General features: G+C 40.7%; 1 protein-coding gene across 1 annotated transcript; it reads right to left on the bottom strand.

Annotated features, from left to right (window-relative positions):
• Window positions 1-2,059: 2,059 nt before the first annotated feature.
• Window positions 2,060-16,782, bottom strand: LOC132895431 (carbonyl reductase [NADPH] 1-like). The gene is made up of 4 exons (XM_060936037.1): window positions 16,429-16,782; window positions 5,555-5,735; window positions 2,740-2,863; window positions 2,060-2,487 (listed from the first exon to the last, which is right to left on the bottom strand). Exons 1-4 carry the CDS (start codon window positions 16,715-16,717, stop codon window positions 2,248-2,250), a joined length of 834 nt encoding a protein of 277 aa, XP_060792020.1. The 5' UTR covers window positions 16,718-16,782; the 3' UTR covers window positions 2,060-2,247.
• Window positions 16,783-18,368: the final 1,586 nt, after the last annotated feature.

The following is an 18,368-nucleotide window of genomic DNA, read 5'->3' on the forward strand; positions in this document are numbered from 1 at the left end:
TCAATGGCATTGGGAGCTATGCGCTTTTCAATCTCAAAATGCAAGACGATTATTGGACAAATACTGAGAAAATGCCCGCCCACGGAGTCTCACGGACTCCCAGCCTCAGTGGACTTCAACGGCATTTGGGAGCTCTGCGCTTTTCAATCTCAAAATGCAAGACGGTTATTGGACAAATACTGCGAAAATGCCCGCCTACGGACTCCCAGCCTCACATGGGAGGGACATGGCAGTTTCCGCGAGGAGACTGGTGATTGGTGAAAGCGGCCGGATATTTTCTTTGATTGACAGCTCATTTCAAATATAGACAGGCAGCGGTGAATTTCAGTTCAGTCCCATGCGGATTCGCAAGTGGTGTGGTGTTTTGTAAGAGATTAGCTTACATTTCGATTTCATTCATTACATACGGTTTCTACCAGCTTTTTTAGTTTGTATATATTTTCATTGTAAATAAAGTGTAAATATAGTGTTGTCAAGTTTGCTATCTTAGTTCCAGAAATTTCGTTTATTTGAGTGACTGAACTTGAGGGGGCTAGTCAGCTAGCAAGAAAGCTGCGCACGGATGCCAAGCATTGCTGATTTAATTTTGGCGAAGCCATTTGCCAGTCTTCCTTTCAAGGAAAAAATTAAAATTAAAGAGCAGGGTAGACCAATGCCTCAAATTGACTTGGTGAAAAAGGTAGGGAATAATACTCGTTCCTTTCAGCTCTCCTGGTACGAGAAAGTGAATTGGCTAACAGCAAGTGACCCACATCAACAACAGTAAATAGGCTACTTTAGTAATATGTCATGGATGGACCAAAAATATAGAATCTATTTAAAATGTTTATGCTGAGTATATTATATTGGAATATATATTTCTCTGGATATGAATTAAACACAGCTACAATTTGGAAAACATTTTTAAACAAAAACACAGCCGAGAACATTTCACACTACAGACCTGGATTAAAAGTGAAGGGTTATCAAAATTGTCAATAAAACATTTCCCAGTCAAAATAAGTAAAATATAGGGAAAGTGTCATTGAATGAAATGTGTGGCACCCAGCTCTATGTTTGGCTCCCCAAGGTCAGTGCTTGTGCCTATTCCAGAACACACTGCTGAGGTTCCTGACAAAGAGCTGCTTTCAATAATGATAAATTTTTAAACAACATGCCACAATTTTAAAACATAAAATGTTAAAATATAACACCCCCCCCCCCCCCCCCAACACCACCATCATGTATATTGGACAGTAGGCTAATGGGCCAAAAGAACCTGTTATTTCACAGTTTTGACCCTGCCAACAATCAGCCAGATCAGAGGCAAGAGTATGGGCAAAATTGATGTGTTTTTTCTTTTTTCTTTTAAAATCTGGAAATATCGTAACCGACCTGCCTCCCCTGTTTGAATGACGTAGTCATTGCCACTGACCCAAACATATCTGTGAAGATACTCAGTCATCCAGGTACATAGTAATCTGTGGTTGGTAGAAGAGAGCAACTGGACTTGCTTGAAGACGTTTCGCCTCTCATCTGAAAGGCATCCTCAGTTCTGTCTGACTAACAGGGAGTATCAAGTATTTATCCTCTCATGGATCATCATAGAATCCGAATCAGAATGCTGATGGCTGCATTGTAGGTGGATTCTATGATGATCCATGAGAGGATAAATACTTGATACTCCCTATTAGTCAGACAGAACTGAGGATGCCTTTCAGATGAGAGGCGAAACGTCTTCAAGAATCTTCAAGCAAGTCCAGTTGCTCTCTTCTACCAACCACAGATTATAAAACCCAAAGTGCAACAAATTTTTGTCAGTTTATTTTTTGCTTTTATGGAACTACTTTCTGAAGTGATAAATTATACAATCTCTGAATTCCTGCAAGTCATCATCTGACTCATTTAGCCTCTTCTAGGGAAGGAAGTAGCATACAAATACTACTAATTGTTGCTATTTGCTAATGTCAAATTCTGTTCTGGATTATCACCATGTGGGATGACTCAGCATTTAGAAGCATGAAGCAATTTGTCACCTTGAAAGACCATGAAAACCAACACAGTTAAGAAAGGCAACTAATAACATCATTTTTTTTTATTAATTTTATACAAATATTTGTGGGGAAAATATTGCATTACAAAACCAATATTATTATGTCAATCAAGATGAGTAAAAATTAGATTGCTTTATCCAGTAGAACTTAATCATTAGTTTTAATACATTTTATTCTGTTTACATAATTTATGTGCTATTTTTCTACTTTCCTGCTACCATTCCTGCACCTCTTTGTCCCAAACCAATTGTCCATGTGGCTCCTTCGCTCCTTCTGGCAACAATGCCAGGTACACCGGAGTTTCTGCTCCTTGTTCTGGGCTCTTGGGCGCATTCTGACCAGCCATGTCTGTTCTCACCCAGCCTGGGCAACAGGCATTGATGAGAATGCCATCGCTGGACCTGGTTTCATTAAGAACCCGTGCCTGGATCCTTGAAAGGACAGTCACACCGATCTAAAAGAATCACAAGAAATAGTCACATTTGTAGATTGGTTGTAACTAGCCTACGTTTTAAAAGAGTTGAGAAAGATTGTGATACAGATCATGGCTCATGATTCTGTCATGGATCATGATTTGGCCAGATCGTCCACCCCTCCACTATACCACCTTTTTTTAAATAATAATTTGGATTTCTTTCTTTATTTCATAAATTATAATTAGATGATGCCATCAAATTGTCAAAAAAAAGAAGCTTGTGAACAGTACCTTGGTGGTACCATAAGGACGGTGTGGCCAGCCCTGAGCCTCATGAGCTCCAATCTGTGCAGCAATAACAAACTCCCCCATCATTGAGCAGAGCTCCTCCTCAGACATGTCTGTTCTTCTCAACCTGTCAAAACCAGCATATTGTCAAAATCTGATGAAATGAAAGGCATAGTATGTAGTCATTGGTAGAAATAAAAATATATGAAAACTATGTTTCTGTATATACAAGGGGCCATAATCAAGAAAATGGCAACATATCCATCCATGGCTTGCTTTTCTCCCATAGACAGCTCTCTGGTCTTCATGTTGGTTTATCCTCTTTAACAACAAATGCAGTCTTCACATGTGAAACCCAGGGCTCAAACCAACAGTGGACATTCAGAGCTAGCGATGGGCTGTCTGAAGCTGAGGTTCCAAAGCGTGTATCGATTATAAGGGGGAGTGTCAGACGAAGCCCCGCTTCGAGGTGTGTATCACTTTGAGGCGTGTATTGTTTTGCATAAAACTACATGACTGAGTCTTTGCCATTCCAATATAAATAAAACGGGGTACAAAATTCTAAGACCTACTCACTCACTCCTTCCAGCTTGTCCCACTTATGTGTGTGGGGTTGCTCCCATGTGGACCCTATTGATCCACATGTCATATATTAATTGGAGCATAGTTTTATGCTCCTGATGCAACCCTCCCATTACCAGGCTTGGGAAACAACCATTCACACACACACTTTCACACCCATAGACAATTTAGAGTAGCCAGTTGACCTAACTGCATATCTTTGAACTGTGGGTGAAAACTGGCGCAACGGGAGAAAACCCACGCAAACATGGGGAGAACATGCAAACTCGACACCGAAAGGCCCCTACTAGCCACTGGGCTCAAACCCAGAACCTTCTTGCTGTAAGGCGACAGTGCTAACCACTACACCACCGCGCCGCCCTGTATGTAATCTTATCAGGTGGAATGTAACTGTTCATTTCCGAAACCCATCTTGCTATAGGGAGTTGGGAGTCAGACTTCCATGTAATGGCTATGCACTTCCTGGCAACACACAGGGCCAATGCGAGAAACTTCTTTTAGGCTTTTCTTAACTGTGCATCAATATTTGTTGTATCTCCTAATAAATAGATTTGAAGATCTGGTGAAAGACATATCCCTAAAAGTGTTGTCATGATGTTAAATTTTAACATTGCCTGTCTCTCTCTCTCTCTCTCTCTCTCTCTCTCTCTCTCTCTATATATATATATATATATATATATATATATATAGTATGTCTGTCTCAGAAACTGGTCTCTCATTTGGGGACATTATGGTCAAAAATATATTTTTTTTGCATTTACCTAACACTCAATGTTTCTTTTGTCATGTTTAATAAGAATAAAGATGGTATCTTGCTTTATCTGGCCTCCACTGTGGAAATATTTTTGGATTACAATTCAAATGCTTTTGTAAAATTGATTTACATATAAAATAACTACATCATGAAGAATTAAAGCCCCTCCTTCACAGATGAGTGAAAATATTGAATAAATTTCCTGTTTTTGATTGCGTGGATTAAAAATGCCAAGTTATGATGACTGAATTGATTATTCACTTAAATATGAATAATATGATACATTTTGGGTATTTGATATGGCGAAATAGGACAATAGGACACAATGGAAAAATCAAGAACACACGGGAAAGATGAGAATAACGGCGGTGGTAAAAGAACAGCGACTGTACCGGCTGAAGGTCGCGCGGGTCTCTGCTGCGGCGCGCGAGCAACGGGACATCAGTACCACACCGGACGGAGCACGAGGCAGGGGCGGGGCAAAATGACTGGCTGTAGATTCTATCAAAAGTTCGATCTAAATTGACCATGGTTGCAAAATATTGGCCAAAAATACGCAAACACTACGAAATATGAAAGTAAGATGAAAAAGAAACATTCTATTGCCTTATACTGCAAGACTAAAACAAAATAAAACTGTCAAAACTCACCTTTTCAGTGATAACGTCCGAACAGATCACTCGCGCAACAGAAAGACCGCAAATGGAAGCACGATCAACTTCTAACTGTTGGAGTGGAAAATTCCATTCTACACATGCAAATTGTTAATATGTGTCCTTCCCCGCACACAAATAACACGCTACGGTAAAAAATAGACCACAACTCATTTTATAGCTCAGAAATTCATACAAGACCAGCTACCATCGTAACATATTCTGTAAGAAACATATTCTATACCTAACTTTCAGCTTTCGTTTTAAAAAACAAAATCGCAGATTTATAACTAAATTTTTATATGGCGTAGTGATTTTAAGTTACTACTTTTGGTGAGGTAGTGACCTTGACCCTGAGGCTTTCTGTTTAGATCAAAACACACGATCGTATTGGTTTTGGGTATGCGGAAAATGGAGTTACAACAGTGATCAAATATTTTGCATGATGTTTTATTACGGTTATGATTATTCTGTGAGCGCACCAATCCTTAGGTGTATAAAGTTACAACTTAAAATACAATTAGTGATAACTGTTGACTTTTCAGTGGACTACAACGTTTTTAAGGGAATGCGATGTAGTCAACCATTTATCATGTCCCAGATAAAGCTACCATTTTTCAACAAATTTGCAGAATTTTTGCCAAATTCTGAATATTCACATCAAAGATTTAGTTTTATCTGTATTATTTCTTTCGTCATTTTATCTCAAATTAAAACCAACATCACCATTCAAAACCATATAGTTTATTGACTGTGAGTATATTTAGTGGGGTACCCCCACAGTACCCAGTTTCTGAGACAGATCCATATGTCTGTGTAGGTTGTATACTTTGCCTGGAGTTCTGGGCTACATTTCTCCAGAGTCAGCTTGCTGTAGAAGCTGGACACATTGACCACACGAGCATTTGGTCTCAGCAGGGGGAATAGAGCATGACACACCCACAGGGTTCCCCAGAAGTTGGTGCGCATGGTGACTTCAGCCTGTTCCCCAAAAGGCTCAGTGGCATTCTCTAATAAACAAAGACAGGAAATAAATTTTTTTGTTGTCAAATATTCTGGGCGTGCATTTTTTCTTGTAAATTTACAAAAGCATTTAATCATACTTGCCAACCCTCCCGATTTCAGCGGGAGGCTCCCGATTTTAGCCTCCATCTCCCGCCTCCCGATCGTATTTGTTAAAAACTGGATAATCTCCCGGTTTGGGGAAATCCCTACTGCCTAGTTAAAAATACTCCCGGCTATGTCCAATCAGAATCGTATGAGAAACATTGCTGACGTCAACTGATTTTTAACCAATCAACGAACAGAATGACAGTCACTTCCGTAATGTAGGATTCACTCAGGCTGTCCGACATTTTTTATAAGCAGTCATTCATCATGGCCACTAAACCAAATACCAAACAGCAAAAATATGAATGCAAATACCAGGTTGCATGGGAGAATGAATCTTCATGGATAAGCAAATGTTCGACCAACCAGACCAACGCATTTTGCAAGGTAAGCGATTCACTGACCGCACAGGTCAAAGTTTAGAAGTCTGTATGTTTACATCCGGGTCTCGCAAATTTATTTCAGTTGGAATATTTTTAACACTGGGTTGGGCGGCTGTAACCATCGAATTTGTTTGATGAGTGTATTTGAATAGTGTGGTAGTGTCTTAGTGCTATTTTGAATTTATGTGTGAAAGTTTACAAGTGAATTATCTGGAAAGTGATTGATTTTGATAGAGTTTTGAGGTTTTAAGTGAAAGATTACTAGTGAGTGTATTTTGGTAGTACTAAAATTTTGCATTCGAGTGAATTTCTTTGCGGAGTATATTTTGATAGTATGGTAGTATTTATAGTGCCATTTTTAAATTTTGTTTGAAAACTTTCAGTCAAAGTTTGCAAATGAGCAAATTCCTTTGATGCATTCCGATAGGATTTTGATAGGATTTTTAGTGCTTTTTAAAAATTCTGTTGGAAAGTGTTTAGTGAGAGAGATGCATTTTAGTAGTACTAAGACAGTGCAGTATTTATTTAACTGAGTTACTATTTTGGTCAAATCTTATTAAAATGTTATTTAATTTATATATGATATTATAGTTATCTGTATTTTTACTTGAGCTTACAGAAGGAAAACACATTTGATGCAATCCAATAACACTTTCATTCACTGTGACTATTTTACGAAATTATAAACATTCTTCTAAAGCATCACTTGTGTTATTTTCTGTGGGTCTCTGTATGTATACAATATTCACGCATGAGATTTTTCTGCTCAAAATCTGATTTAAGACTTCCCTTTCATTGTTATAATATTAAAATTCAAGACGAGTATTATTTCAGATTTTTCAATCTGAGCTCTCTCATGCCTGATACATGAATCCCATAACTTATAGTAATTGATAGAGCAATATCAACAATTCAAAAACTCTTTAATTGTATAAATTTCAAATGGTTTGCAGTTAACTGGGGTCCACTGTTTTTATCGTCTCAACTGCGCATCATACCCTCGTCCAATTGAAAACGTCGTTCACTTCTGAAATAGAGGAAGGACATAAAGCTGCTGCAGGCCCTTCTAGCGGCAAGTAAAAAAATCGACCACTAAAAGGTGGCTAAATCCAGTGCCACCTACATTGGATAACTGGTATGGAACAATTATGGAAATATTTAAAATGGAGAAATTGACCTATTCTCTACGGATTCAAAGGGACAAATTCTACCAAATTTGGAATAAATGGATTGAATTCATAGCCCCGACGAGAGCAGACTTAGTATGATTCCACTGTTACTTAGTACAAATTCCCTTGTGTTGATGTGAATAATAGCAATATAAGCTCCCTTGGTTCTAATGTTTATTGTGATTGTGTTATTCATGATAGGAGGACATAATATGGACATATGTGAGAAAGACAAAGCGATGTAAGTGCTTCTAGCAGAGGTACTTGAAGACAGATTTAAGGAGGTACTTGGGTACATCTCATCTCATTATCTCTAGCTGCTTTATCCTCTTCCACAGGGTCGCAGGCAAGCTGGAGCCCAGCTGACTACGGGCGAAAGGCAGGGTACACCCTGGACAAGTCGCTAGGTCATCACAGGGCATAGTTGTCTGTGTCAACATTCACACTCACACCTACGGTCAATTTAGAGTCACCAGTTAACCTAACCTGCATGTCTTTGGACTGTGGGGGAAACCGGAGCACCCAGAGGAAACCCACGCAGACAACATGCAAACTCCACACAGAAAGGCCCTCGTTGGCTACGGGGCTCGAACCCAGATCCTCTTGCTGTGAGGCGACAGCGCTAACCACCACTTGGGTACATATTCTATTTTTTATCTTTCTTTTTGAATTTTCTCTTGTGGTCTGAATTATAGCTCACAGGATCAGAAAAATGTAAGGCTTTTGAGTACATATGCATATGTACATGTTTATGTGTAAAAAATGGAAAAGGTTTTTCTGTTTTGTAAGGATAACAAGTGAAACTGAATTTTTTGTAAACTGACCTTTTCTGAATTAAAAAAAAGAAAGAAAGAAAATGTCGTTCACGCACTTTTCTCCCCCATGAGAATTTTGAAATGTTGGCAAGTATGGTTTAATACGGAGCCCCTCTGGTGACATGGGTGAAAAAAAAATATTCCATGGCCACGAGTTAATAACGCATGGGAACGAGATCCTATTCCATGGCCACGACTTGCTTAATGCATGGGAACGAGATGATTATTGGGTAGCCACGAATTAATAACGCGTGGCCACGAGATGATTCAAGTTCCAGCCTGATGGGATGATGTCCAGTTTTAGAGCGGCCGTTAAATTTGCCGTCCATATTTGCACGATGAAATCTATAACTTCCCCGAGGTCAGCATATTGTCTACGTTTGAGCCCGTGCTTTTTGAGCAGCCGAATTAAGTGTCTCTTGCTCAGAATTACTCCAGGTCTAACTGCAAGTGATTTAAGGATATCATTATAATTCATTCCAAGATTAAAATTAAACGAAATCAGATCAAACTTGTCCATATTTGCGGCTGAAGCTACTGATGCCAGAAAGTCAACAGTCTCAGTGATGAATAGGGTTGCCACCATTCAGAAATGAAAATAAGGGACGCCCATCACGGCTCCTTGGGGCCATGACCACCACGGGCACGACTCCCATGGGGTGGGGTGCCCGCAGCAGTGGTATGTTTTATTTTGTAGGTGTTTTTAGTAAAGGGGTGATCAAGAAAGCAATTACTCATACTTAAAGCTTGAAATGTGCGCGAGGATAGTGGTGCATTTCTGACTACCTTTAGAAATCTGCGTTTTAATCGGTTCATAAGTGGTATTTTTCGGTGATTCCCACCATTTGATGTAGGGGGAATCCTCAGCTTTAACCTCGCTCTCGAATTTTCTGCGTCCGTTGTCTCTTGCCATGACCGTCTCCGTGTGAAATTTTGCCTCGTGTTCAGCCCCTCCAAATACCATGTTTGGGGTTATAGGATGCAATTAAAGGTATGTAGGACGTTAAAATATATTCTTTCCTAAAGTTCTGTGACGCTTCATTGCAGTCTGAATATTCTAAGGTATATTTTGAAGCCCCTGTTTGAGGGATGTGCAACTTGATGATCCATCATGGCGGACTCCGCATTAGGGGAAAATGGGCCCTAAAACTTAAAAAAATAAGCAGTCTTAAATTCAGTGTGATGCAAAATTATGGCTGCATATCTCTTTATTAGCATCAGAAGTCCTGTTTCATGATGGTTTGTAGATGATCTAGCCTTCAGTTTTCCCGATGATTTGGGATTTCTGCAGGATGCTTTGAGTTGGAATTGATGAAGTATCTGGGCGCAGAGGTCACCTAACCTGAATGGCATCATGAGATTAAATGACATGTTGTGATTGTGAACATATAGCCACGTGCTGTTTGGATTAGTATATATATTTTTGCAATTATTTTACATGTTTAATTGAATGTAACTATTTTTTATTTACTTTTCAGGAGCAGGACCCAACTAATGTGCTTGTAGGCTCAGACTGACATTCTTCCAGACCCATCCTGACAAGTTCGTGTCAGAAGTAATTTCACTGATTGCATGGTAAGCTAAGTTTAGTTAACAAACTGAAAGTTCCTCATTTTCTGCCTGATATGAGTATAAAATTCATTGAAATATGAATGGTATGGTTGCAGTTCCTCATGTTTATGATAAGAAAGATGTAATGATTGTACCTAAAGTCTTTCAAATGGTAGAGTCTATCATATTTTAATGTTAATTGCTCATGATAATTTTCAGAATTATTTTTTAAGTTGTACATTGGTCTTTTTCAGATGCCACCTAAAAAGAAAAGAAAGATGCAAGCTGACAGCCAGCCAGGTACAGCCAGATGCCATCTTGAGGCACACTTTGCTATGCTTCCTGGGAGTGTGTCCTTGCTGAAGAATGGGCATGTCCTTCAGGCATACAGTATTTGTCCTCGTCAAGTAGTCGAGCCAAGACAGAGAAGATGCTGCAATTGAAGTATGCTGAAAGTTTGCCGAGTGTACTCAATTCCAGGATAAAAAGCCTTGTGTCAAGAACTTTCATGAAATTTAAAAATTTAAAAAGCAGTCAAAGGGAGTTCAGCTTATTCAGTGACATTTGCAATGACACTTTCAATGTAGGAGTCGGTACTTCTGTTCAAGGAGCAGAAGCTGAAGACATTGCTCAAGATGAAGCTGATATTCCAGATGTTAATCGGCTTCCTCCTGCAGATGCCATGCCACAACCTGATGTTGTAGAAGATGTGGGTTCAGCTCAATCTTGCCTTTTGAGTACTCTCTCTCCTGAGGATAAGCCCTGTGAAACAGCAGACAGTGATAATAATAATAATCATCTCCAGCCTTCCACTGATCTTGCTTCATAATGCCTCACCATACCCCATCCTGCGGATGTCATGCCGCCAGTCCCATCGACATCAAATGTGGCTACTCGGTCTGCGGTGGAACAACTTACTCCTAGAAAGGCCATGTTGAAGAGGAGACTCCAATTTACCACACAGAGTAAGATTAAAGAGGCAAAGGCTTTCAAGAAAAAGATAAAGGCCCTTACAGAAAAGATGAAATGCCCAAAGCGTGTGGTCTACCAGGCATTGAAGCGTAAGGATCAGCAGATCAAAAACAGAGGTGACAAAATTAGACGGTTACAAGAAAGATTGAAAGGAAATGCTTTGGCAAAAGAACTAGCAAAAGTCAAGGCAGAACTGGCAGACCTTAAGCAGGAACATCTGAAGTTGAAGATGTATCACAAGAAGAAAAAGAAGGCTCAACCATCACCAGTTACCGTATCTGTTCACCAACATAGAAAAGTCCAGCGACAACTTCAGGCAGAGAAGGAAGACTTACAACTCCAGTTAGAAGATGCATTGGCTGAGGAATCTGACGGTTCTATTGAGTGCAAAAAGGATGGAAAGACCTTCAGCTCCAGTTACAGACGCAGCATATACTGCTGTTTGTTAAACCAGGTACCTGTGGAGGCAACTGGCATGCTGATTAAGGACATTGTAGAGGAAATAACAGGGAAAAAGCTTCGTTCAGTTGCCAATCCTAGCACTGTTAGCCAGTGTGCCTATGAACTCGGAATTCTTGCTGACCTTCAGGTTGGGGAAGCTCTAGCAAAAGAAGAAAATGTCAACATTGCCTGGGATGCTACATCACTTCCTGAACATGTAAATGAGATTCATATAAACTGTGTTGGGGCTGATGGTGGTCCATCTAAAAGTTTTGTGTTGCAAGTTGATGTCTTGGTAGGGGGAACCACAGCTGACTATGTACAACATATTTGTCAAGCTCTTAAAGATATAAGTGATTCTTACACAGAATACAAATCACATTGATGAAGTATAATTCCACCAAGCTATTGTGAAGAAACTGAAAAGCACATTGAGTGACCGTGTTTCTGTGAACCATTGTGTTCGTGTTGAACTTGAGGAGGAACTAAACATAACTTTGCTGGAGTTAAAATGCAATGTACATCCCCTGGATGGCCTTGCATCTGAGGCAAAAAACTCACTGAAATCTGATGACTCTGTGTCAGACTTCCATGGAAAGGTTTTGGGTAAAGGTACTGCCACTGTAAATGTAATATATGGTCTTTCAAAAATGTGATACAAGAATGGTAGTGGTGACCCAAAAGGGTTCACACACTTCATGAAAACCAACAGTATCCCACGGAACATGGTCATCAGATATGTGGGCAACCGCATGCATGTTCTTTTTCATCTTGGAGGGACATTCTTCTTCCTTCGAGACAAGCTGCTCGAATATCTTCAACATTCATGTAACTGCACAACTGGATTTAGAACTGCACTGTTGAAAGACCTTTCATCCCCTCATGTTGCTGTGCAGATGAAAGCCCTAGGTTTGATAGGGAAGCTGATAACAGGGCCTTGGATGGCAGGGCTTTATGGAAATAAGGAGGGACTGTCCAACTTGGAAGCTGTACCACTGCTTAAGAACTGTACCACTGCTTAAGAACTGTGTTGGGGAAGTGAAGTTGTTTGCTGAAAATCCGATGTTGGTTTTGCAGGCAACTGAGGACTGTTTTGGACGCCCACTGGACAGAGATGAACAGGTTCTATCATGCCTGCAAAGTGTTGTTGAAGAGGCCCAGGCTGATCATTTCGCTCGGACAATGAAGTCATTGCTTCAGGGATGTGTGCGTGTTTTAGAAAGGCAGCTGGCTGACTATCTTTCTGGTCGCTTGTCCTCTCCCACCCCAGAGATGCTGGACACCACAAAATCTGCCCCAGTACACAATATTGAAAGTGAGAGGATCCTTGGTTTGACAGATAGTCAGTGGAGACGTGCTCCGAATGCCACCATTGGTTTTATTGATGGGAAAGTGAAAGGAAAGAAGAATAAGGTTATGGCTTGGCTCAAGGAAAAATCCTCGGAGGAACAGGACCGACTGATTTCCTTTGCCATATCAAGAGCATGCAGGTACCGAGCAATTAGGAAGAAGAAGGATGAGCAAAGGACTGAAATGTACCAGAGGCGATTGAGAGAAAAAGCACAGAGGAAGGACAAACTGTTGAGGGGGAGGATAGGTAAAAAAGTCGAAGAAGCCTTGAAAAGAATGCCTGATGATTTTAAGGCTCAGCTCTCCACTCTAGTTTCTGATCTTGAACAATCTGTGTGTCAAATGGTGGTACAGTATGTTGAGGACCCTGAGACTTTGGTAGGACAGTATATCAACCACATATGGTATGTTGAGGGTGTAGGTGATGTTGTGTACTGTGGTAAAGTTATCCAATTCAAATCTTACAAGAACAAGCCAGCTAAGCTGAGGGCGGCCTATTGGCTGCCCGATGAAGAGGAGGAGGAGGATGCAGATTCTAACATCAAAGTGGCCGATGCACTGACTGACTTCCTTCTGGGAGATTTAACATTTAGTTATTGATGATTCAGTTAAAAGAAGTTTGTACCTGTTCATATATCCATTTTTGTATTGCTTTGTTTGAGACGAGTATTTTGATATGTCACAAGCCATACTTGACTCATCTTTTGAAAATCGTTAATTTAATCAAGATGGCTGCCTACCGCCTCCTTCTGATTGGCTGCAATGTTGTGTTTGGTGAATATTCATTGACTACATATCCCAGAAACTGCATTTCAATCCACTTTTTATCAAATAATGCATCAATTATGGGAAATAGAGATATCTTGAGAATGGTTGTATGCGGTGTTGCAGTGACCTTTGATCCTTATTTTCCAAGGTCAAAGCTGGCCAGGGTAAGAAGCAGGACTTAAATTCTATGGTGAGTCTCCCTGTCTATGTTTCCTGAAAATTTCAAATGGATATCTTTATTAGTTACTGAAATATTGCATTTTTACTGCCACAAAATAAGTTAGATCACAGATTCTTGCATTGTCTTAATACATTTCACATTATGACAATGTGACCATAACTACAATCAATAAAATTGAATACTTCTGCCAAGGATGGACCGATTTTGAAAAATGAGGTGTACATAATAATAATAATAATAATAATAATGTGCAAGTGGGCAACAATGAACTTTTAAAATATAATCTAAATATATTGAGAACTTAATATCACTGTAAATGTAAGTGCATAACTGTTCTTGGTGTAGGGATTCTCTTTGTGAACCTTGGGGACATTTTTACTTAGAGAGGAAAAAAGAGAACAAAAAACAACAAAAACAACAAAAACACAACAAACACGTATGTCTGTTTACAGTTTGCTCTGTAGTCGTCTCCACTCACGCTGTCCAGCCAAGGATGTGCCTCTTCCCACTCACATCTGTATTTTTGTAAGCGTTTACGCTTTCGAGGACGTGGTGGAGTCCCGGGTGCAGCAAAAGGCCCTGGTTTTTTGAGCAGCGCCGGTGTGTGTTGTCTGTCTCTAGGCAACCGTGACAGCACCGCACGCAGTGACGCAGGCAGCCAGGCACAGACGCACAGAGCATGACACAGATACCCCTTTTCCACCAAATCAGTTCCAGGGCTGGTTTGGGGCCAGTGCTGGTGCTGGTTCACAACTCGTTCAGCTTGCGAGCCAGCTGAGAACCAGTTTGCTTCTCCATAGCCCATAGCGGTGCTAAGGGAAGCCACGTCATTACGTCGCTGTATACGTCAGTTACGTCGTTGTATACGTCAGTTACATCGCTACGTTTGCATAAACCTTGGCGTGAATATCGAAGCAAAAACAACACAGAAGAAGCAGCAGCAGCAACAACAACAACAATAATAATAGATGACTTCGCGTTTGTACAGCTGCTGCTTCTCGTCGCATAAAAATGGCGATCTTTCGCGGTCTTGTCATTGTTGTTGGTCTTAACAACTCTGCCCCCCCGCTGACGTAAGCGGTTCTTTCCTCTGGCCCAGCAGAGAGTTGGTACTAGCCTGGAACCGTTTTTTTCTGGCCCCAGAGCCAGTTCTTTGTCAGTGGAAACAGAAAACCCGGTTCCAAACTAAGCACTGGCCCCGAACCAGCCCTGGAACTGCTTTGGTGGAAAAGGGGCAAGAGTGGAGGGGTTTGTGTCCTGGGTAGATCCTGCAATGGAGTATTTCCTGTTTTATTTTGTTCATTATTGTTAGATTTAGTGTTGATATGTGTGAGACAGACATGTGTATTGGACATTTATGAAAATACGGAACAAATCGCGTCCTGTATCGGTTCAATACGGGACACAAGATTTAATTGCCAAATAAAGGACGATTCTGTATTTTACGAGACGGGAAATGACTAACACTTCTCGTGGCCACGCGTTATTAATTCATGGCCACCTAATAATAGGCTGACCAGACGTCCCGGTTTTACCGGGACAGTCCCGATTTGGGGTTGTGTGTCCCGAGTCCAGACAAAAGCCTGTCAGGACACGGATATGTCCCGGTTTTTGCCACTCGCGACGTTTGCGACTGAGCAGCGTGGGAATCATTAGCAGAGAAATGTCTGCATTTACTATTTTGATGAATTGACAGGAATCACAAACTTTCCTGGTTACTGCCCCCTGGCCCTGTGGCATGGGTGTTTATTTAGCCACATTATTCCAGACGACAGAACGTGTTGCCATGCAACAATAAAATAAACATTAACTGGCGCAAATGTTCTTTGTCTAGCAGCCAGCAGCAGCAATGCCGCAGCAATTATGCCAAAAAGAAAATGTACCTTTTCCAAAGATTTACAGGGCACCTACCCCTTCCTCCGAGAGGTGCAGAACAATGCGCACGAAGCCTACTTCACACACTGTAAGCGTTCCTTCTCCGTAGCAAACGACTCTCGGCCAATAAAAACATACTGGAAAAGATTCACTCTTCTTGTAAATATACGTAGGCTAATGCATTTTGTTTAGGGTTGGTGGATTGACAGTCGCCTTAGCTTTGTTCCTGTGCTTTGTTCTTGTACTGAGTTAGGTAGCCTATGTTGCAAATGATGTGCGCTCCTGTGGGGGCTTTCCTCGGGCTGTTGCCCCTCTCCTCCTTTATTGCTGTTTTGTTTGAGTGTATATTCTCAAATCACTTGTCTCTTTTTTGTTTCTGTTTAACATACCATTCTGACAGTTTGGCCATATTGCTGTTGAACAGCTTGTTGCACCTTCCATTAAAGTGTTCACTTTTGTACACATCTTGCTTTATTCATTCAGTTGTGGGGAATGGTTAGTAAGGTTGATTCTGACCTAGGCTATGTTGAGGTCACATATCTACTTTTTAAGTTCATGCTATAGTGCATACAATTTTAGAGATATAGCCTAAATGTGCATATGCATTCTTCTTGGTGTTCTCACAAACAGGTGAAATAAATCAGTTTAAATTTGGCCTATGGACATAGCCTGGCCTATTCTCAGCCATTACAAAATCTGTTGTCTGACCATAATTTAACTGATCTGTATACCACTATGCTACTAGATAACAAAATGCCTGTTTTATTTTTGTTTTATTTCATGTGAGATGTTGATAAATGTGAGCTTCAACAAAATGATAAGAGCACCTCTCTGAGTGTCACGTTTACGTAAAAAAAAAAAGGTGTGCGTGCACGAGCATGGTCGCGCGCAAAAGTGTCCAGGTTTCAGACTAGGGAAATCTGGTCACCCTACCTAATAATCATCTCGTTCCCACGCATTAAACAAGTCATGGCCACGGAATAGGATCTCGTTCCCACGCGTGATTAACTCGTGGCCACGGAATTTTTTTTTCCACCCAATGAGGGGCTCCATAGTTTGATGTGCATTAACTAAGCATGTGAATCAACCTTTGTAAGCGATTCCCGCGTTGTTGATAAGCACGTCCAGGCCTCCGTAGTTCTCCTCCAGAAACTTTCTGAGCGCGAGGCAGCTGCTTTGGTCGCAGATGTCGAGTCGATGGAAGGCGACGTTTTCGAAGCCCTCGGCTTTCACCAGCTCCAGTGCCTTCTTTCCCAGCGCTTCGCTGCGAGCAGTCAGGAGAACATCTCCACTGTAACCTGCTTTACAAAGTCCTTTCACTATCGCTAGTCCGATGCCTTTGTTGGCTCCTGTGACAACAGCGACTTTAGTAGCCATGTTCTGCTCCTGTGCAACAATCAACCTGCCAAATGGTGCAGCATGTAGCGTGCAGTGGAATTTGCCTCAAGCGTTCAGGAATGAGTCGACTCTTTGAGCCGGATCCTATAGCTTGTGAGCCGACTCACATCCAGAGCCGCTTGAAAGTTTGTGAACCCTTTAGTCATTCCACGTCAATTCAACCGGGGCCCGCGCACTTAGGTCTCAAAAAATTCTGAAAAAAAAAAACAGATGTACCCATGTTACCTAGGAAAAACACTGTAAATTTATTGGAATGTAAGATGTATACTTGCCATGTTACAGCCAGTTTTACTGGGGGAGGGGGGTGTCAATTTTGTTCAGACTCTTTTTTTTTTTGTCAAAGTTCACAAGCCCACAGCTCAAGAACTAAACCATGTAGGAGGCTCAAATTTTGCATGCTGGTACATAAATAGGAATACTATGTAGCAAAACTGTCATTTTGGGTCTGGATGATCCTGCATGGTCATAGCACTCCCTCAAAGATGATCAACATTTTATTGGAGTTTTTGGCTGTGCTCTGTTTAGGCCTTCAGAAGACATATTTTTACCCAACATAGGCTCTTGATTTTTTTTCCCTTATTGAGATAAGTAGAAACACTCTCAAAAAAAGCAATAAACAGAAAGGAAACTCTATCAGTGTTTGAACAGAAGACCTCAAGTCTGACAAATCATTTTGGATGTCATTTTCAGAGCACTGTAATACCTTGTGGGAATGTGCGCAGATTTTTTAAATATTTTTTTCTTTATTCTCCATGATCTCTTCTTTTTAGAAACACCAATTTGGCTTGTCTTACTCGAATCTTTCTTTTTTTATTTTCCACCCTGAACATGGGCAAAATGCACCATTGAGAGCAATATGTTTTCTATAACATTAATGTAAAGAGTAAATAACCAAAGGCCAATTTTGCCCTGACATGATCACCTGAGAGAGCCTGTGCAGGGGTGGAGGTATCCTTTTCAATTTCAATGATTCAGTGATTTTAGGGGCACCTGTGGTTACTCTCAATATTGAGCCTATCAGTAATCACTAGGGTCATGCCCTCCACCATTATTGATACCACTTGTAAATAGTAAAAAGGGTTATTTAAAAAAAAAAATCCACCTTTTGGTGAAGCAGCTTCATCTCACACTGAAAAAAAAAGAGAAAAAGCCAACCTTTAATTGAAAGGTGTGCCAGTAATCATGTAGGGCACTGCACAGAGCCATAATACACTCTCAAAAACACATGGGTTGGACTGTGAGCAGCAGGCAAAGTGCAATGTCATATCAAGTCAACATCTTCTCTAAGTGTACCTGCATGACTTTGCACTTCCTGTATACAAAGGGAGGAGCTATTTAACTTTGCACTTTCTAACTGATCAAATTCCGTGAATAGAAAAACTACCTTGTTGTTCGTAAAGTAGTGAAGTTCATCCCAGCCTTGCTTGTAAATGACTAAGCCTTTCAAAGATGACCCTTTCATAGTCAATCAGGATACTATCACCTGCTACCAATTAACCTGTTTCCCTGTAGAATGTTCCAAACAGGAGGGTTTTCTTTCTTTTTTTCTTTGGGCAGTCCACATCTTTCCCCACTCTTTTATTGCCCCTGTTCCAACTTCTTTTGGAACGTGTTGCAAGCATCAGATTCA

Source organism: Neoarius graeffei, chromosome 12 (genome assembly GCF_027579695.1).
Source record: "Neoarius graeffei isolate fNeoGra1 chromosome 12, fNeoGra1.pri, whole genome shotgun sequence".
In the NCBI taxonomy this organism is placed as follows: domain Eukaryota; kingdom Metazoa; phylum Chordata; class Actinopteri; order Siluriformes; family Ariidae; genus Neoarius; species Neoarius graeffei.